This window comes from Chlamydotis macqueenii, chromosome 2, assembly GCF_036417535.1.
Source record: "Chlamydotis macqueenii isolate bChlMac1 chromosome 2, bChlMac1.mat, whole genome shotgun sequence".
Taxonomy (NCBI): domain Eukaryota; kingdom Metazoa; phylum Chordata; class Aves; order Otidiformes; family Otididae; genus Chlamydotis; species Chlamydotis macqueenii.
This window is the reverse complement of record NC_141557.1, coordinates 107709166-107730765: the sequence shown is the minus strand read 5'-3', so window position 1 is coordinate 107730765 and position 21600 is coordinate 107709166. Positions and strand designations below refer to the sequence as shown.

The window sequence follows — 21600 nt, the reverse complement described above, 5'->3', positions numbered from 1 at the left end:
GTGATACCTGAGGTTGCTGGTGGCTCTTGGAGCCTTGCATAAGAGTTACAGTTTGTGTACTTAAATAATAAAAACACCAGAAGGTTCAAATTAACATCAGGGTCCCATTGCACCGGGTGCCTGAGGATGCAAAAGCAAAATGTCCTCTAACCTGGCTGAGATTTGCTGCTGGTCTGTGGCCTGCATGCGCTGAGTGCAGAGCCATTTTGTGTGGGAAACCATCCGTCTCTGAAGGCTGCCTGGGTGAATATTAAGAAACTAGAAACCATACAACTACAGTGCATTGAAGATCCAGTTAATTAAAATACTTGCCTGTTCTCTGTCAGATTTCAAGACAGTTTCTAAAAAGTCAGTGAATGTGTTAAGAGAATTTACTTATATTTTTGTAATGAATTCTGAGCAACAAAAATAGTATTTTGTATAGGGGATGTGAGTGTCCTTCAGTTCTGAATAAAAAAGTCACAAAACTCTGTTGTGTGGATCATTATTCTCATGTGAAGTTCACTCTGGTCTTTATCCACATTTTATTATCGTTTCTTGTAAAGAAACCTGTGTGAAGAATTAGCACTCTAACAAAAGGACAATAGGCAAAAGGCTTTATTATTTAGTTCCTCTTTTAAGTGCAGCATAAATACAGGTTCAAAGTGTGATCCTGTAGAAAGCAAATCCTGAAAGCAAGAGTTTTTAAGTTAATTTCCTTATCTTACAAACTGAACTTGTCATGAGGTTATCTGTATAAATAGCTTAAAAATATCTATCAGCTGTTTGTTTAATTAAATTATATTGCGTTAAAAATATAAATTGATCTATAAAAGGCAGATAAAAAAGCCAAAATTTTAAAATAGAAATAACTGCATTTGAGGAAAGCGTTTATGTTTAACCAAATGTAGCATACAGCCAGCATGACTGATCACAGAACTGGTTGGAGTCTCGAGTTTTCCAAGTCAGTACCTTTTTTTTTTTCCTGTAACTAAAACAACTTTTCCTTTTTATACTTGAAAATTTATTGTTTGCTTTAAATATAGATATTCTCCATCTATATTGAATTATTTCTTAGTGTTAAGGTTGGGACTTGCTACAACTCATAAAGAATTTAACTTCTGGTATTTACATAAGTTTTCTAGTTTAACTGCAGAAAGGGGCTATGATGGAAATAATAAAGAAGCCTCTTGCCCTCACTAGTGAAATGCATTTCCACTTCAAAAATGAAAAAAGCTATGGATCAATAAACAATGGATCAGTGGGCACGTAGAGAGGAAGAGAATGTTGGGGTTTGTTCGTTTGTTTAATTAAAAGTAACTACTGGCCATTTTTCTAACTTCTATTCTTGGAAGTTTATGGTTGCTTAAAGGCTATATGCCGCAATGCACATGCTCCTGGTATCCTTCAAGGAGATATTTAAAGAGTTGGGAATAGCCTCTACACATTCGTAGCCCAGCCGTATCTTCTCTTTCAGTCATTCGCAGGAAACAGGAGATCTGAAAAAAAAAACTGTTTGTGGAATGGAGTTTCCCTAGAAATATAGAGTGATTGCTGCTGGAAGAAGTTATTTCTCTGTTTCATTTTAGAGTCAATTGGTGGGATTTTGTAACAGACAATCACAAATGTCCTTGTCTGAGTTGTCTTCACATTGTTTCAAGGCCTTGCTCACAATTTGCATGTATCTATCTGAGTTTCTTCTCCAGATTCAATTGAATTAAGTTAGTTCATATTTTTCTTCTGCCAAGTACAACGTCCAGTACCCTGGTTTTGTTCATGTACACCCAGCCATCTTGCGTGGAGGTTGCCCTGTGGTGGCTCTGATGGGCTCTGCACGAGTGGTGTCTGAAGGAAGCTGGGGGAGAAGGTGCAGGGAGGCTCCTTGGAGACTTGCGTGGTGGTCTCACCTCAGTTGCTGCGGGTTAGGGAGACTCCAATATCAGTGACTTCAAAATCACTAGTTCTGTGTTTTACTTCAGTAGGCAGTACTTCCGTTGGTGGCTGTTTGATTTTAATTAATCCAAAGAAATGTGTTTCCTACCATTTCTGAGAGAGGTGAATAATTTCTTTCTGTTTAAAGAACTCTGGCAATATTTGTCTCTTAAACTGAGGGAATTACCCGTTTTTAGTATTTCACTCAAATCAATTATTTTGTCTCATATCCATGCTTTGGCGTGATGTATTGAGATTCATGAACAGTTCTTTGGCAGTCACAAGACACTAATCGTCTGTTTACAATATTGATCAGCAGCTTTCGTGTTAGATTACGTTTGAAGTGAGAAATAATCCTGCAACTAATAGTAAACAAAAACTGGGAAGAAAGGGAAGAAGCTAGCTTAGGTTATATAGAGTAGTTTTTTCAGGTACGCTGGAAGCATCTGCATCCCAATAAGCTAGACTCTCTTAAAACCTTCCAGCTCTGAAATTCCAACAGAATTTCCCATCCACAAGTTGTTCGTTGTCTCTGGTCATCTATTCGTAAAGATAGATATTTCTGTTCCTACAGATAAAGATTTCTGTTGACTTCTAGGTAGTTTCTGAGTTTCAAGAATATTTATGGGCTAATAAAAAATAAGTTATGGTGCCTCAGCGATTTCATTTGTTACTGTATATACATTCTTTCTATATTACACTTAATAGGATGTTATTATCTCAATTATTCAAAATAATATACTTTGCAGAATGGAAATTAAGAACTAAACACTGGAAATTAAAATTTTGCTTTTCTGAAGTCACTAGCTAAATCTCTTCTGAATTAGTCTGAAAAGGTTGATTTCTGGGGCTCGTCAGAGCTAGATTCATGAGGGATGGCGCTAGGAGAATGTTGAAAATTATATAGTATGTGGCCAAGATTTACTTAAGAATCTGTTTTACTTTTCAGAGCTTTATTAAGACACCTTAGTCTTGCTGAATAATAAGATACAGTAGTTCTGCATCTGTAAAAGTTGTGAGCACATGCCTTCAAATGATGGAGTTCCTTTAAAGTGTATTACTTTCAGATAGTCGAAATTACTAGTTCCTACAGTTGTATCCACAGTCTTTTCCCAGAATAGTTCTTAAAGGCAACAGCCATCAGATAGGAAAGACAAAAAGTTTTTCCTTTGGAATCCTTATTCATACACTTATATCTACGTTTGTGGTTGTTCATTTAGAAAAATTTGTTTGCTGAATCTCAATTTCATTTAGTCACAGAGATACAATGAAGACTTGTATTTCCTTTTCCTGCTATTAGAAGTATTTCAGAATGAGTAAGTTACTGTCTTGAAGGTAGGGTGTCTTTTGCACATGGGTGAGGACAGGAAAAAGTGTCAGAGAGGAGAGATAACATTGAAGAATTTAGATAAAACTTGTGCAGAGGAGTAGGAAGCTAAATAGATCTGGCTGCAGCGGGCTGACTTTTCCGTTGCTTTCCAATTTAATTACTAGAGTTGCTTAAGTTGTGGATGCTGCCTGTTAGTCACATGATGTTGCCAGTATTTATTTCCGAATCAAATCTATAAAAGGAAATGAGAGTTCTCGGTCCTTGCAAACCACTTGTCTGGTAGGAAATCACTTACAAATAATAAAGTGTGTGCTAGAGTATGAAATAGTTCCTTGATGTATGACCTTCAAAACTGCTTTAAAGAAAACAGTTGAAGCTGTGAGTAGTAGAAACTTTTTGTACTGGCAGAATTACAAGCTGTAGGTTTGTGTTTTTTCAGCTTGCCTGATGGTTGTCTGTACTATGAAACTCTATTTACAGAGGCAGCAGGGGTTCCCTATGGGCAGGGGCAAGAGAGCAGCCTGGGGAGGGTGTAGAGCCACGTCCCTCAGCTTTGGACTCTGCCGGTCTGACTTCGTTGGGGGCATCCCCATCATCTGAGTAATGAAAACCGAGGCAGGCTTGTGAGAAGGGCTGAGAGCACCGCAGGAGTAACTTGCACAGGGGGTCAAGTTCCCATCATCAAAAGGTGACAAAGGGCACATTTAGGCTTATATCTTCAAAGCAGCAGACAGGAATTGACTGCATGATTTCCACTGCTCAGTGAAACAATCCACTAGAGCATCTCAACTTTTTTCTACTGATGTGTGCCAAAGTGCATTGCGGCATGGAAAAGATGACTGTCTTACGATACTGCTAATAAAAAATGTGATCTGATACAATACTACTTGAGAATTAAAGCCACAGGGGATTCAGATCCAGCTCTGCCATGTTACGGCATGTCAGTTATTACTATTGCCTTGTGTTTTGAAAAAGCAATCTTGATAATGTTTCCTGCTGTGAAAGGCCTGAAGTTTACCAATTTATAATGCATGTCTTATAGCAGTACTTCTCACTTCCATAACAGTCCCTTCATTGGGGATTGCAGAGTGGTTTGTACATACTCACGGACTGGATGTTATATTGACTGCTGAGAAAATGAAGTATGGTGTTCCTTGCAGTTTGAGGCCCAGGAGTTCAATGGTTGCAGAACCAGAACCAGCAGCAAAACTGCTGTGGGTTGATTTGCCGTCCTCTGCTCTGAATGAACTCCACTCCATTTAGGCTGGCCTAATTAGATAAAGATTCAAATTTTGACGTACAGAATCTCTGCACTTTTGCAGTGCCATTATTGCAAACAAACAAACAGCAAGCAAACATCTCCCAGTACAGGTGACACCCAGATTATGTGTTTTTCAGTAATTTTTCCAGTTTGAAAGCTCAGTGCTCTAGAAAGACAACTGTGTAATCAGCATCTTGATGACAAGGACAAATCATCTGCCACCAAATTCTGTAAAGTCGCTACATATTTCTAATTCTTCTGTTTGGTCAGTACCATGAAGTTTTGTATGTTGTTCAGCACTTGCAGATTTATCTCATGCTTTGTCATCATCTGTTGTCCACAAAAAATTCTCCTTGAGGGAATTACAACAATACTTACCTTTTATTTTCACAAGTGCTTCAGAAACGCAGAGGTCAGCAGTGCTGCAGGATTGTGTAACACAACTGTAATTACTTTCACAAATAATTTGAGAGTGTTTTTTTTTTTTAATTAAGAGCCCTATGTACGTTCAGGGAGAGGTCCTAACATAGACAAAACCAAAATATCTTCAAGGAAAAGAAAGTACTTGAGCTTTGCATCCTCAGCACAACATGGTTTTAGGCACTACGTGTGATGAGTAATTTGCTTAATTTTTTTCTCCTGCATTCCTTAGTAGAGAGCTTGATGGCCCCCTCAAAATAGCAGGGAGGCAGCGGTGTTCAAGGGTTTGTGATGGCAGACTGAAAGTTGAAATAAACTATTAAAATGGAAACTAGAAGACTGTTGTGGTTTTGTTAGTAAGGGGGGGCCTAAGGTGGTAGCTTCTGTAGGAAACTGCTAGAAGTCGCTCCCCTTTGTTCAGGGGACTTGGCCAGGCCTAGGGCGGACCCACTGCTGGCCAAGGCCGAGCCGATTGGTAGCAGAATGTCTCGTGATGACGCCTCTGCGATAACGTATTTAAGAATGGGAAAATAGAAAAAAAAAAGAGAGAGAAGAGAAGATGTGAAGAAGCTGAGCGGGGGCAGAGGTGCAGAGGGGGAGGCGCAGGCCTCATGGGCCTTGCAGGCCTCACCCTCTGGCCTCTCGCCAGGCAGCCGACTGGGCCCGACTCGGTCCAGCCCGGCTGCAAGAAGTGGAGAGGAGATGAGAAGTGAATGAGATGTAAAAAAGATCCTGAGAGACATCTACCAGCCTGTTGTGAGGAACGGCTGCAGACACCAAGGTCAGTTCAGAAGGAGGGGGAGGAGTAATGCGGCTCCTGGCCAAGATTCCCCTGCAGCCTGTGATGATGACCATGGTGGAGCAGGTTGTCCCCCTGCAGCCCATGGAGGTCCACGGAGGAGCAGAGATCCACTTGGAGCCCGTGAAGGACCCCGCACTGGGGGAGGTGGATGCCTGAAGGCAGCTGTGGCCCGTGGAGGGCCCGCTGGGACAGCTGTTCTGGAGAGACTGAACTCCGTGGAAGAGATCACCCACGCCGGAGCAGTTCCACAAAGGACTGTGGCCCGTGGGAGGGACCCCACAATGGAGCAGGGGAGGAATGTGAGGAGTTCTTCCCCCGACCATGAAGCAGCGGCATAAAACAACATATGATGAACTGACTGCAACCCCCATTCCCTCTTCCCCGCTGTGCTGCTCGGGGGGGGAAGGCAGTAGAGATAATGTTAAGCTTGGGAAGAGGGAGGGGTGGATGGAGGTTATCTTGTTCTCTGTCTCATTATCCTGCTGTTTGTAGTAATAAATGAATAGTTTTCCCCAAGTCGAGTCTGTTTTGCCCGTGACGGTAACTTTAAGGATTTCTCCCTGTCCTTATCTCAAACCTTGAGCCGTTTTTCCTTATATTTTCTCTCCCTATTCTCTTGGAGTGTGGGGGGAGTGAGAGAGAGACTGCGTAGTCTGGTCCGATCGGGGCTGAACTACGACAAAGACTGAATCAGAGGTTTTGGTTTTAAGTATGACAAAAGCTTCATTGTCTAGCTCAGGAAAAAAAAAAGCCACTATTTAATAAGTAGTGAAGAAAAAACATGGAACTGCTCTTTGACTTATGCGTTTTTATCTTCAAAGCCTATCTTATCCACAGTGCTGACCCCAAAATATTGCGAAAGCACAAAATCATGTTTTTATTTTTGTTTCTGCTAGTGTGATCTAAACAACTTTCAGACTTTTTTTTGGTCTTTGACACGTATGAGTTTGAAAAATGTATAATATATTTCTCAGGCTTTGTAGATGAGTTTGTGGTCTACAAAAGTGAACTTGTTGATTTCTATAAAATAAGATGGCAGATGGAACACGTTTCTAGCAGGCAGAAATAGAACTACTAAGGCAATCAGGCTGATACCTTAACTGTACACACTTCTTGGAAATGTAATGTAGAGTAAGAGCTTGAAAGTCAAGTCACAAAAATAGTTCAAGAAAGGGATGTGGAATGTACTGTGCTGGTTGTACTCCTGGTTCTTGAACATTGTCAACGAGCTCCACAATTCATTTATTTTGTCTCAATGTCGTGGCATGTGGTAGCTGTGTGGAAAAGGTGCTTTTAAACCTTTTTAAATGCTGTTTGTTTCCCCAGCTTCTCTCCTTACACTTCAAAGTTGGATAAGATTCTCCTAGGAGTTAATAAACTAATTTTGTTTTCTTGGAACATGAGATGCCCCAACACAAGTGTGTTCTGTGAAGGTGGTATTTACCATCTTCCCATGTTTGGTTCTAATGAACTGAGGTTACACTTAGTGCAGGCTGATCGTGCTTCAAAGCTGCTGCCTCCAGCCTAAAAAAGGCAAAACAAGTCCAATGAACAGGGAGAGAAGGTAGATCTGGATGTATTATTCTGTAACTCACTTTGATAGATCCAAAGTTAGGTTTCAGAGGAGGGTTAGAGGCCAAACTGCTGCTTTGCCTATGAGAATGAGTCACTAACTAGCAAAGTAATTGCATTGATTATTGCACACCCACAAGTTACGACAGAAAATACCTTGCAGGGGGTGGAGGTTGTACTTTTTCTAAAGGTTTCTGTATAATTGATCTGCCCTAAGTGCTGGTGCTTTAGAAACATCTGAACCCCACTGTTAAGCACGGTCCTTGCGTGCCAGTTGACCACTCCTACGTGGTTTCGGTGTTTCTCGTGCTATTCCTTGGGTGCTAATTAAGATTCTGATGCCACTGCTGTTGGAAAAACTCAAGTCATGTGTTCTGCTTTTGTTTTTAAATTGTAACTCTGTTTGCCTGTCTGTGTTGTGGGCATTAGGAGTTTGAGCAGCTGCATTTTGTGTACCTACAGCAAAACAGCTCCCTTGTTAGGCAGAACATTTCATAAAGGATTAAGGAGTGGAGCCGACTGAGCCATAGGGGACAATTCTGTCTCATAAACAAGAGGCTGATTATCAAGAGGCTGTACTTGTTTGTGGAAGAGGTAACTGAGCAGGCTTCCTTCTCTCTTGGGTGTCTTGTCTGGTAGTTTACCCCATAATTTTTGCATTAAGTCCATTTACAAATTTTGTTCCTACAGCTTACAGTTCCACTCGGTAGATGTTTGGTGGTGAAGAGTATTTTTAATAGGGAATGAGTTGCTACAATTGGCACAAGCAAACCAGTAATAATTGGAGGCAAATTGTTACTCACTATCTGTTCTCGGTTTCTCGTAACATCAGTTTAGAACCAGCTCAGATAAAGACCGGGTTAAGATTCAAGTTTATAGTAACACTCTCAAAATTAAGATTGCCTGTGCAGTGCCTCTATGTACAAGATTATGCAGATAGCTTTTTAGTTTTTCTTTTTCTATAAGGCCCTGAGTCTTGTATTGCAGAGAAGAGCCTGGGCAATGGAAAATAAACTGCTCTGCAAAAAATTGGAATTAAAGATGGTTTGTTCAGCTTAAATTCACCTCCCTACTGCCTACTTGATTTGTTACATAGCATGAAGTACCTTTTTTTAATTCTCACCATTCACCCTGAAGCCCCCAGTGTTAGTCCCTCAAGTTTATTCACTCAGCAAGTTTACGTTATCGCTTTTATTATACATTATTTATAGTATTGCTATACATTCTTAAAACAAAAAGAAGATTATTTATTCTTCTCTACATACTAAAAGATCTTAACTGTTGGATTATATTGTGTTGAGCTGCCATGTATATCTTATAGAAAGATAATCATATGTGATTTAAAGGCTTCGAGAGATTAAGAAACTACTATCTACAGCAGTATCATCCTATTTGGAGATTCAGAGATGCCTGTATAGGGTAAGCATGGTGGTAGACTGTAGAAGTACCCTGTGTACTGGGATGTGTCAGTAGCCTCCACAGGGAAAAGTGGTTTTCTTCCTTTGACCAGATTTGTAACTCTGTAATGATTATATATTGGTCATTATGTTTAGAATCACAGAATTCTTCTCTGTTGTTGGTTTTTTTCCCTTCATTCTTAGCAATTATGTTGTAGAAAAAGTTAAATTTAAAGCACAACCCGATTACAACAGTAGTTTTGGGAAGGTTTGTCTCTGATTCCAAATGCACGAGTCTTGAATTAGTGAGAAAATGAATATCAAGGAAAAAAAAAAAGCCTAATGGATGCAGGAGTGGAACTCTTCAATTTAAATTGCCCTGATCTTAATCTAAGCATCCAAGAACTGTTTGCAGTGAGTAGAGACTGCAGAGGCTTGCAAGAGAGTCCTTGAGCTGCAAAAGTAGCTTTGGCTTTATCCTGTTAAATTCCAGGTTTTACTTGGCTGAAATATAAATTTTTTTAAATTGCCATTCTTCTGTTATTCTACATGGCTTATGCTACAAAACCCAACAGAATGCTAATACGCTAATCAGATTTGTGACGTCTGCCAGCGCAGCAGCAGCCCCCCCCGGCACCCACGGCAGCTGTGAAGGTTTCTGGTCATCCCCCAGGCACCACGTGGAAAAGAGTTTCCTCGAGGCTCTCGGCGAAGTGGAGAAAGTGCTAGGTTAGAGTCCTTCCTCTAGTCATCTCTCCCAGACCGTGTTGCTGTCCATCCTCCCTGGTGACAGCATGGCATCCTGCCACTTGCTGTTGCTGCCACGCTCAGCAGCTTGGGCCACAGGCTGATGGATCTGGTTCAGTTTTGACCTCAGATGTGGTGCACAGAAACGGATGCTTAGATGGATATTGTTTGGATTGCGGAGGCGAACATGTCACATATAGAAACCCCTGAAGGTCATCTGCCTATGCAACCTTAATTTGACTCCACTGGGTGCCATCCTTACAGTACTGCAGTATTACCCATCAGTTACCACTCTTCTATTCCACAAAACTTTTCCGTAGTTGAGTGGATGGGAGACTGGGACTGCCTGTATACCCACTGCCCTGTGCATTGGGAAGTACAAGGGGGGTACAGCCCGCTCTGCAGGGGGCACGTACCTCCCTTCCCGTATGAATTCTGTGAATCATCTTGCGCTGCAGTCGTTCTTGGGAGTTTGGGAGGCGTTAGAGTGGGAATTTTTTATACATTATGTGATTTACTTTTTGTTTGGTTAAGTATGTGAGAAAAGAAATAGTAACTGAAATTCAGAATAGAAGTGACAACTTCATTTCGCACCCACAATGGCAGAACTACAAAAATGTGTAACGTTTGCCACTTCTAAAAATTATTGTCAGGCTCATCAGGCAGGTTTAATTTGGGTTTTAGATGAGAAATTGTCTTACAGTCCGGAAGCTTAGGAGAATAAGAACATGAATTTTGGCTTGAGGAAGATTGATCTTATTTCACATTGATCTAAGCAGCTGTATCCAGGTTTTCAATATATTAACTGAAGAAATAGGCAGAACAGAAATAGAGTGGAGTCTTCCACATCCTGGTTTCTGGGAGCCTGAAGGGTGACATCAGGATAGCTATTAAATATATACTCCATCTGGAAGAAAGACAGAAAGGAGTCTTAATAGAATAAAAATTTTATTCCTGACCTGACATGAACTTTTGTGGTTTGTAAAGCAATTAGATGAAAAATTCTGTTTCCAAAATACATAAAGATTTGTTCATGAAGATAGATCATTGTTTAATCATCACTACTATTTATTTCCAATTTAGGCATCTGAAAAGTGAAACAAGTCAATTTTTCAGCTACTTGAAAATTTTTTGTAGGAGTTATAAGGGGAAGGAGGTTTCTAAGGTAACCTACTGTCCTGGTTTTGGCAGGGATGGAGTTAATTTTTCCTCTCAGTAGCTGGTATGTTTTGGATTTCGTGTGTGAAGAATGTTGATAGAACACCCTGATGATACCAGTTGTTGTGAATGAGACCAAGGACACCGTCCTGCTCTCCAAGTCTCGCTAATTTGCAGATGCAGGAAGTTGGGAGAAAGACAGACAGAATAATTGACCCAAACTGGCCAAAGAGAGTATTCCATGCCATAAACGTCATGCTCAGTATATAAGTGGGGGCAGGCGAGGGTGGGTATCTGCCTTCCTGGCATCCATCTTTCCTGCTTGTTTTGCTGGCATCGTTCCCTCTACCTTGCTGGCTCCCTTTTGCTCCTTTGCTTGCCGCTCGCTTTTGTTTCCATGATCGCTGCTCGGGACGGGCTGTATCGGTCATTGGGACATCGGGTGGTGAGAAAACATATATTGTTCACTTTGTATATTTTAATATCCTTATATTCTGTTATTATTGTAGTTTTCCCTTGTTATTTTAGTAAATTGTCTTCATCTCAACCCACAAGTTCTCCTTCCTTCCCAGTTCTCTCCCCCATCCCGCTGGGGAGGGGGAGGGTGAGCGAGAAACTGTGGTGATTTGGGCTAAACCAGCACACCTACCAATAAATAAGTTTGTTTCCAAAATAAGGAAAGTTAAATTTCAAGAAGATGCCGTAACTTCTAATAAGACAAAGTTGAAAAACAGTGCTTTGAGACTTAACTGTAGTGCATCTGCATTTGTTATCTATATTGGTTTCTTGGAATGTTTTGTATAGGAATATAGTCCCTCCTTTTTTTTCAACCTAAAAATGTTACCTTGAAATAGGTGAGTAAAAATGTTTCTGCAAGAGCCTTTTAAAATGTAGTAAAAATACAATACTATTTACATCAGTGATATCAGCTCAAGGTGTTTCTACATTTATGAAAAAAAGAGGAATCATAACCTGCTTATGTCACTTCATGATTTTTGGATGACGTGTGAATATTTATGTATAGCAAAAATTATCTGCTAGTGAAAAGGAACCTCAGGAATGTGGGGCTGAGTTTTTCGTATTGTCCCAGGAAGAGTGGAAAATTTACAGATAATTTTATATTGGTAAATATTTGAGATGTGTGCCGCATCTTCATTTTGATCACATAAAAATTTTGGTATTGTATGGTCTAATGATCGCTATACATTCTTAGGTAACCGGTGTAAATTAATGTGTGTGAAGTGAAAAGTACCTGTAGTTCATGAGACTTGAGACATCACCATTTACTTCTCTAATGCTCTAATTAAAATATTAAGAAAAAAACCCAATGTATATTTAATACATACAATTATATGTATCATTAATAGGTGCAAATATTTGTATGCCTCTGTCCCTAAGGAAGAGTTTGGATGAAACAGCTTTGTTTTGGTTGGTATTCATAGACATGTCATGATATAGCTGGTTTTCTGCTTTCAGGAAATAGTACGTTATTCCTGATTCTCTTCAGCATAATAAAGATTTTTAGAAGATTTCAGTGACTTTGATCTGATAGAGGTCAGCTGCATGTGCTTGCAAACCAAGTGCACCAGATGCCCCTAGTGATTTTCCATGTCCCTGTTTTCTCCTGTCTCAGTTGAGGTTTCTCACAGGACCTGGCTCATGACTTTTAGGAACTTCTGAACAGCCGCTTTACAGAAGTCAGACCCTTTAGAAAACTTTAGTTTGGCCATCTCAGAACGTAAGCTGCTAAGGTCATAACTTACTCTTAAAACCTTATTTGTGTTTTATATTATTTACCTAAGGTAATGTTTTCTTGTAGTTCCCCACCTCCCAGAAACATTAACTGAAATGTTTTAGCCCATCTTCTTTTATCAGCTGGAGCAAATCTGAATTCTCTGTCCTTTGAATTACCCTGTTTCTTTCCCTCAATGGGTGTTGCCAAATGTGGCTGTCACCCCGAGGATACCGCAGCCCCAAGAGCAGGTGCTGCAGGACGGGCTTAGCCCAAAGTCCGCACCTTTGTTAGCTCACAGGTGCCTGGTTGCCACCAAGGTGGCCGTGATGTGGCCATGGCAGGAGGAAGAGGTGACAAGCTTTGGGGTCTATGGGAATGGGTCACAGGGACTGGGGATCTGGGAGCAGTTGCTGGAAGGCCAGTCAGGCAAAGGGGGCTTGGTTGCAGATGTTGAAGCTCAGTGTGATGACTACTATCTGGATGTTGTGCTGCAATGGAGAGTAGGTTGGGATCCAGACGTTTTGGCCTGTGTGAACAGGACCCTCCCATGTGCTTGGCTGTGTGCAATGGGACCCTTCAGCAGCTGAGGAGAAAAAATACTGAAGAGCATAGAGCAGACGAAAAAGGGGTTAAAAACAAGTGTGGAACTTTGGATCATGGTACTTGGTGTCTTGAAATGGAGCAGGATTTTTCTGGAAGGCTTTAGTCACCTGGGAAAGAAGGATCGGGTAGCTGCGTGGGAGGCAATTTGCAGGCAAGTGTACTCCTCAGCAGTAGATCGGTACATTTTAATGAGGTAAGTATATTTGCTCCATTTTATAGGATTTGCTTTGGACTAGAAGTCTGGAAGTTGTTTTAAATAGACTGCTTTGAGATATAATGGTCAGGTGGAAATATTTGAAGCATATAATACGGAAACCCTGTATTTGCAACGTATTTGTAGGATGTCAGAAGCTGAGCTGGAAAGATCGCCTCTTTTCCAGAAGAGATTTTTAAGAGTGAATAAAGCTCATACAGAGGATGTGAAAACAGAAGGGAAGTTAGAAACTACTGTAGCTATGGAAATTTATTTATTTATTTATTTGCATCTGCAGCCATCTTTCAATCCATCCCACCTCACAGAAAAGGATGCATTCATACTGACATCCTTCTCCTCTTCCCGTCCCCTTCACGTAGGGCTGAATGGGGCCATTTTTTAGATGTAGGTTCCCCTTAGAGATGGCTTTCTGGGCAGGTGGGAATTCCTGCCTGCTGATGGCGAGGAGGGGAGGGTGGGCGTACCGTACTTGGTGCCCACACCTGCGGCAGCAAACACCTGCAGGAGAGAGGTCTGAGGTTGTACACTGCTGTACATGCGCCCATCAAAGGGGTGGGAGAGCTGGGACCTTTTGCCTCAGGATCCTGATGCTTATCCAGAGCTCGCTCTTTCTGTTGAGAAGGCAGTGCCTTTCTTTGGACAAAGATGCGAGCGAATGAGATGCATTCAGCTGATGCCTTAAATATCAATTAAGCATAAGTTTCTAGTTTGAGGAACATTCTGTGTTTTCTGGTATTTAACATTGACTTTTACAGTTTGTTTTTTTTTTTTTGCAGAAGCTCTCTGTTATCCTTTTCCGCTTTTTCCTTCTACTTCTTTAGTTTGATACCTTGTCCTTTCTTAAGCTTGTTTTTGCTTTCCTTCTGCTGTAGGAATAGTTTATAATAGCTGTAGCATAACTTCAAAAGGTGAATCTGCAGTGTTTTAAACAATCACTACAAAAGTCGTTAAAATGACAAAGACAAAATAAACACGTCATCACTACGGTGAAGAAATAAATTCCAAGGGCAGTATAAGCATCTGCCAATCTCTATTGTTGCTTCCTGTCTTCTTCCAAGACTTTCTGAGAAGGTTTTTTCACGCGTGGTTTAGCATCTCCTTTTCTCTAAAGTTTTGAGAACTTCTTAAAGAATGGATTTTTCTCTCTCCCTACAGTATGCATAAGGTAGTTGAAAGGAAAAAAGCATTCCTAGGTTATTCAGGGCCACTGTAGCCAGGTTCAAAGCTTAACTAAATAGTTTTCCGGTACTAGTTTGTTCTGAAAATCTTGTCTTGTGTTTTGCGTCTCTCTGAAAATGTCACCAGCAGGTCACAGGCCGTTGCTGGGGAGTGGGGTGTCACCTTCTGGGGCACCTCAGAGGGGTGGCATGCAAGGCTGGGAAACCCGTACAGGGTAAAAGTGAACTCACTGTGCTGCCAAGATCTTTCGCTATGAACTTTGTCTTTTGAGAGTTTTCAATCGTGAAAAGATGTAGGGAGGGACTGGCAAACAATTTCAGGAAGTTTTAGAATTCAGATATTTACACAACATTTCAACAGAATGATGAAGTGAATAGTGGCATTACAGTCAGTTTACACAGAGCCAAATTGAACTGTGGAAAAATCATTTGTTAAGTTTCACAAATTTATGACTGACCAAAGGACTCTGATGATTTAGTAGCTGTATTGAAGTGTTAAGAGATTGCAAACTTCAGTGTTTAAGTTGACGTGCTACTTGAACAATTTGGTTTGAGGGAGGAAAGACTCAGTCCTATAATAAAGGAAATATTTATTTATCTAACCATTCTTCATTTGATTTTAGAAAACTTTAGCTCAAAAAACTCAGTTACGATTTGACTTACCAGTAAAGGTATAACATAATATGACTCCCAGATTTAAAACGAACTGGAGCATGTGAGACTCGACAACAGCGACTGGAGGAGCGGAGGAGCCAGCAGGCAGGGTCGGACGTACCGGTCCACATGTGTGTGTTTTATACAATGGAGCTATGGCTTTGCTGTCACCAAGGACAGCTTTGAATCATCTTTCAAGTAATTCTGAAATAGGCTTGCCGGCAAATATTTCTGGATTGGGATGCCTGGGGTAGCAGCTGGGAAAAGCACGTTGTGCCAGGCGGCTGCTTGGAGGAAGCAATGTTGAGCAAAGGCTCTGGAAGTCTTGCAATCAAATTATTATGTTGCATGAGAAAATACCAGGCAGCGGAAAGTTGTGTTTTTCAGGAAAAATTACACAATCTTTTTAAAGTTAGAGTCTGGTTCTTTCTCTGGGAAGCTAATGTTTATAAGCTGAGCAGCTTTTTGCATCGCTTTTATGCCTTTTCCATGACAGAAGCATAAATTCAATTAAAAATTAAGTTTGCATGCTTCTAGGTAACATTTGTGCTTACAGTGAATTTTATACATGGAATGATGTGAATTTTGAAGACAGTCTTCATTACACATCATGTACTGGAAACTGTGAGGAGGCATATGTTCAGTACATTTTGCTTCAATTTTACTAATAAATTTTTGCTTTTCCTCTTTAAAGGTGTAATCTATCATTCTGCAAAAGTATAAAGCATGAAGGTTGGAAGGAGGGAGCAACACACATAGGTTGGGGATTGAGAAGATTGAGAAATGTTCTCTTACTTGTTGCATTTTCAATTTTCAGGAATTCTTTGAACATGCAAAAAAGCTCTGGGATGATGAAGGCGTAAAGGCATGCTTCGAGAGGTCAAACGAATACCAACTGATTGACTGTGCACAGTAGTAAGTATTTCTTTTTATGGAATTAATAGGCAAGAATGTAATCATTTATAACAAGTTAGAAAATATGTTTTTATTAACAACATCTGGGAGTTTTGCAATGCAGCGATTAACATTTTAATTCTCTGTATAGCCTCAGCATGTATAGCAAAAGTAATTGATGGTTTTATCAGATTTTGCCATTAGTATACAACTAAATATTTACCAGCGTGGGGAAAAAAAAAAGTATCTTTGTTCCATTTGAAATAGATTTACATAAAATTATTTCAATTGTGACTATTAAGTTTAAAAAATGTAGAGCAAAGATAAGGAAAATGCTTTGTTTTGAATTCTGAGACCCAGACAGCACTGATATTTCTCTATGTTCTCACATTGCATTAAAGCTTCTGAGGTTTTTACCTACCTGAATGCATATCTGCAGTACTAATAGATTTTTGGGGAGGGAGGGAAATGATAAGCAGTATTAAATACAAGATGGTAGTACATTTGATATTCTGTCCTTCAAGTGAAGCAGTACATGTGTACATAACACACTCATCATCCTTTAGTGGGTTCGTCTGATTGGAAGTGTTCTGCAAAGGGGTGTATGGTAGGTTGTGAAGGTGCAAATTGTAAAGACATAGTGCGTTGATGAAAACAGATCAATCAGGAAATAGTCCATTAACATGCCAGGGCTACAAAACTCAGCTGTCATCAGTACTAACCCGGTTCTGAATTAGATTTTGACCAAAGATATGCCTTTCATGTGAATTGCTGTTGTGAAAACATATACTCTTACAGTTGCTATGTGATTTTCAGGGGTTTCAGAGAACACATTCTAGTGTGTTATGATTTGTCTAGTTGGCAGTATGGTCAGCAGCAATGCCACAAATCTGTTGTAACACTCAGTGTTTTCTTTTTCTGTCCTCTCTGCTCTCAGTGCTGATGCTGAAGCAGAGGAAGCGGGCCGTGTTGCTAAAGGACTTGTCGCGCTTCTGCTGCGATGGGGAATGTCGGTGCTGCGGCTCATAGTTTATTTTCCCTCTTTCCAGACTATTTTTGGGAAAGAGAAGGATCCAATACTGATTCATCAGCACATGGAAGCGAGGGAAAAATACATCTGTGTAGGAAGGAACTTATTTGACCTCAGTGAACTGAATTTACTAAAACGTGGGCATTTGCTCACAGTCCAGAGTGGCTAGAAATGAAAGCAGTGGTTGTATGCAAAACAACGTAGGAAGTTGTCCTGAATTGTGGTCAGTGGATTTCCTCTCTGCCTTCACCCACCACCACTGCCGTCGTACAGATCTGAGCTATGCTTGCTGAAAAGTCCAGACTGACGGCTTATGATATCTGTTAATAGACCCAAATAAGAAATCAGACCAAGAAAATAGAATAATGACATGTATTTAAAATGAATTAATGTAAAACTTCCTTTACTGATCAGTAAAGGTCCAGTGCTGGTCCCCAGTACTGGTTCGGAAAACAATGTGGAAAGGACCAGGTGAAGAATTACAGTATTAATGGTACTGTGCTTTCCCATTAAAAAATGATGCCTGTCTACAGGCTTTGACAAGGAGAAGAATGTTAAGTCTCATTAGGTCCAAAACTAGAACACAAATAGGAAAAAGATGGATCTATAATAAAGTCCACTGTCCTGAAACGTAAAACTAAATCCTACTACCTTTTTTCCTAAAAGCTTAAAGGAAGATTATTGGGGTTTTTTTCTATGTATCTTCCCTCCATATCTTATAACTGACTTGCTTTTTCTTTATTCTGAGATTATTTATTATAGTACAAAATATAATGCTTGGATAATTCTTCACCTTCAAGGCACTTTATGAAATCGTATTTGATACTTAAATATCCCTTGAGTGTATCTGTTTTCCATTTCATTATCTGCCTGAAAATGTAACAGCTAACTGACTTATCCATGTTTACAAGCCTTCAGTCTCAGAGCAGAGGCTTTAAACTCAAGAATAACCATTTTACTGATCTGATCGAACAGCCTTTTTCTCACAGATATTGATGATTCAAAATGATGAAGTGTAACATGAACAGAAAGGAGATACTAAAAGTAGACTCAACTTTTGTCTGTTTCTCCATCATTCCTTGAAAATTAAAATGGTACTAATACAGTCAATGAAAAGGAGATTTGAAAGTTGCTGTGTCTTTGCTGAACGCGTGTATTTATATGTTGCACAGCAATGGTAGTTGCTTTATCCAGGAGAACGTTTCTATACTGGTGTTGGATGAACCTTATTCAGACGGGTGGTGTCATGTCTGCCTTGTAACTGCCAGAGCATGTGAGACTAGTCTGCTCTGGTGAGACCCCACCTGGGGTACTGCGTCCAGTTCTGGAGCCCCCAACATAAGAAGGATGTAAACCAGTTGGAGTGGGTACAGAGGAGGGCCACGAAGATGACAAGTGGGCTGGAGCACCTTTCCCATGAGGACAGGCTGAGAGAGTTGGGGCTGTTCAGCCTGGAGAAGAGGAGGCTCCGGGGAAACCTTATAGCAGTCTTCCAGCACCTCAAGGGGGCCTACAGGAAAGACGGGGAGAGACTCTTTAGCAGGCCCTGCTGTGATGGGACTAGGGGTAATGGTCTCAAAATAGAGGGAGGTAGATTTAGATTAGATATTCGGAAAAATTTTTTTACCCTGAGGGTTGTAGAGCACTGGAACAGGTTGCCCAGAGAGGTGGTGGATGCCTCATCCTTGGAAACGTTCAAGGCCAGGTTGGATGAGGCTCTGAGCAACCTGATCTAGTTGGGGATGTCCCTGCTCCTTGCAGGGGGGTTGGACTAGATGACCTTTAAAGGTCCCTTCCAACCCTAACCATTCAATGATTCTATGACTAGGTTAGAAATACAATTCTGATATACATGTATATTTTCTTAGGTGCACTTAGAAAATACTGTGAGGGTGCTGTCTTTCTGGCTCAGCAGGAGCAGATAGCATTTTTCTCAGAACCTGTCCATGGGGATCTTTAATCGATAAAGGAAAAAAGGGAAGGAGTATAATGCTGACACATGCACTTACTGTGGGATTTTGAAACATCTGCAGTGTTTTCATTACACTGGCTTTGGGAGAAAGCATCCCATGCCATCAGCTAAAGCCTAATCTTTTACTTGATAATGAAGGGAGAACTTTGTCAGTAGGTCAACACTGATTTCTCTGCTTAAAAAAAAAAACAAAGCAAAACAAAAAAAAATCCCAACATACGTTAAAAATATAATTGGACTAGAAGTTGGGTGACTGACTTAAAATACTGAAAATCATTAACATAAAGTCAGCAGCCCAACTTGCTGACTGTTGAGTGAGTGACATATACAGTGTGTTTTGGAATAGTTTAATTTGGCTACAGTACAGAGCTTCTGTATTTTTAAAACTTAACCTAATTTTCTTTATTGCTGTGGGAGAAATATTTGGCTGGAAACAGAAGTAGTAGAAAGACACAAAGGCGAATGTTTTATTTACATTAGGCCCGAAAGTTATTTTTCCTTGACCTTTAATGCCCTTTTAAATTACCAGGGTACTGTTCCTTCATGGAAATGAGGATGAAGGCCTGCTTGTCAGACCATTTTAATATTCCTACATGACTCTGCATCCATCTGCACTTCTTCTAAGTGTCATGCTGGTACATCATGTGATACTTGTATCAAACACGAATCTGTGACCAAGCCGGAGGTCAGACCTTGTGGTCTGACAGTGGTAAATGTATCATAAGCAGATCTGAATTGTTCTTTGTCACTAACTACAAAGATATTTATGTAACTCTTTGAGGAGGAAGTCTTGCATGGCCATCAACCATATTTTTCCCCTAATGACCTTCTTGTATTTCTCTGAGGTTAATATCATAAAACTGGCAGGTTAATGTTTTCTGTCTTCTGATTTAATATTTCTTTCAAGTTAGATTTCCAGTTTAATTTCAAAACATTATATTTAATTTGACAAGTCAATTTGATTTCGTTGTGTCCCCATTTGGCTTATCTAGATTTCAGCATCTTGGTTTTGTTTGTGATGATAAATCTTACACCTTACTTTGGTTAACTTAAACTTACTTTGAACTACTGTGTAATAATATGTATTATGTCTGATTTCACATACTTTATATTCAGCAAACTCTAGATCTATAAAGAACTTCAGATTGTGATTTAGTGTTGTCTTGACATTGAACTGCCTAGTATATAAATCATAGACCAAAATTTTAAAAATTTTGTAATTGTAGGACAGTTTTATAAAAGCTAAATAATTTCCTATAAGATGAATGCAACTCCATTTTTTAATTTTCAGTTTCTTCATACTAGTTACTGAATGCCCAAATTTTCTTGTATCCATAGAAGGGAACTACAAAGCAAACTTCTATGAATGTAGAACAGATCAAAACAAATAAAGGTCCAGGTATGATGGCCTTCATTTTAAAAAAGTCCCAGAAAAAGAGTTGATTATATGTCTTTATAAACTTAATAAATTTAAGTAAATTAATTTATTTGGCCATGAATAGGTATAACATTTCCTTTTAACTAGTAGCATACCACAAGGTAGAGTTATAAGTTGTAACCACCTGTTTGGTAAGTGGGTTGACTTCACCCTAATGCTGGTGAAATGGTTTCTGTATTATAAGCCCCCTTTCTCCACTGCTAACCGTGCCATGTGATAATTGGTGGCTGCTCTAGCAGTCCCAGAAGAGTCACTGAAGTTACTTTTTGCTTGGAAATCTAACACATGTGCCACAGACAGCAGCGAAGGTGAAGACCTTTGCAGAACATCAGTCATCATTGGGGGATATCGGGCAACCCCAATCTGGTGACGTCCGCCCATTGTTTTGATAAAGAGTTGAGTTGTCTTAGTTTTGGTTGCTCAAATGTCAGTTATTCAGTTGACTGGGTAGTGTTAGCTGCAGTGATCAGAAATAAGATGTGGGGATACTGACAGCGCTTAGATACTGTTAGGGAAAGGTGGTAGCTTTAGAGAAGAAGAGTAGACAAGCAGAACTAGGCACTTTTGAAAGGGGAGAAAAAAGGCAAAACTAGAACATCAAGTTCTCTTTTAGGTCACACACAGTTTGCTCAAGGCATTCTTGTTAGGAAAAAAAAATAACTGCTTTCAGGTTTATTGGAAGGTTCCAGAGTTGAATTTGGTTCCATCGCATTCACAGAAAATAAGAGTGTGAGCATGCACGGGTGGCCCTACCTGGAAGGTTGTACTTCAGCTCGCTGAGTTCCTCAGTGTAGGAAGTAAACCAGAGATTTAAGGGAACCCTTCCCTTAGCCACTACTTTATCCCAGTTTGTCTACCAATCTTATTTCTCTGATAAATTACACTGCTTCTGATATACTTAAGTGTGAAGGCCTAAATTGGTCTCTGTCCAAACATTTGGGCTAATAAAACTTGATTATGCAAGTTCTCAAGAAAGCAAACACAAGGGATGTGAGCTTGGCCAAAGAAAATTGATTTTGTATTTGAGACAATATACATGGAAAAGACACGTCTCAAGTTCTTTTTCTTTGCAGTTATTCTATCTTGGAAAAGGGTTTCAGCCAACTTCTGGGGCATCTATCCTGGTATTAGGTGGAGTAATTAAAAAAAAAAAAAAAAGTTATTTGTGGTGTTGTCACAGATTCAACTCCTGGTGTGAGAAAACAGATATTTTTTTTTTTCCTCAACAGGAGCAGTTCTTGAAACCAAGCATATTTCTGACTTTACTTGTGCTCTCCTAGACGT

The 21600-nt window shown here is 40.0% G+C and overlaps 1 protein-coding gene across 2 annotated transcripts in view; it reads left to right on the top strand.

The window, feature by feature from the left end:
- Positions 1-21600, top strand: part of GNAL (G protein subunit alpha L) — a 204052-nt gene that overhangs the window by 124274 nt on the left and 58178 nt on the right. For both annotated transcript variants that reach the window (XM_086740604.1, XM_086740605.1), the window contains exon 5: positions 15800-15897. In XM_086740604.1, coding sequence (XP_086596730.1) covers positions 15800-15897 — 98 coding nt within the window. The remainder of the gene's footprint in view (positions 1-15799; positions 15898-21600) is intronic.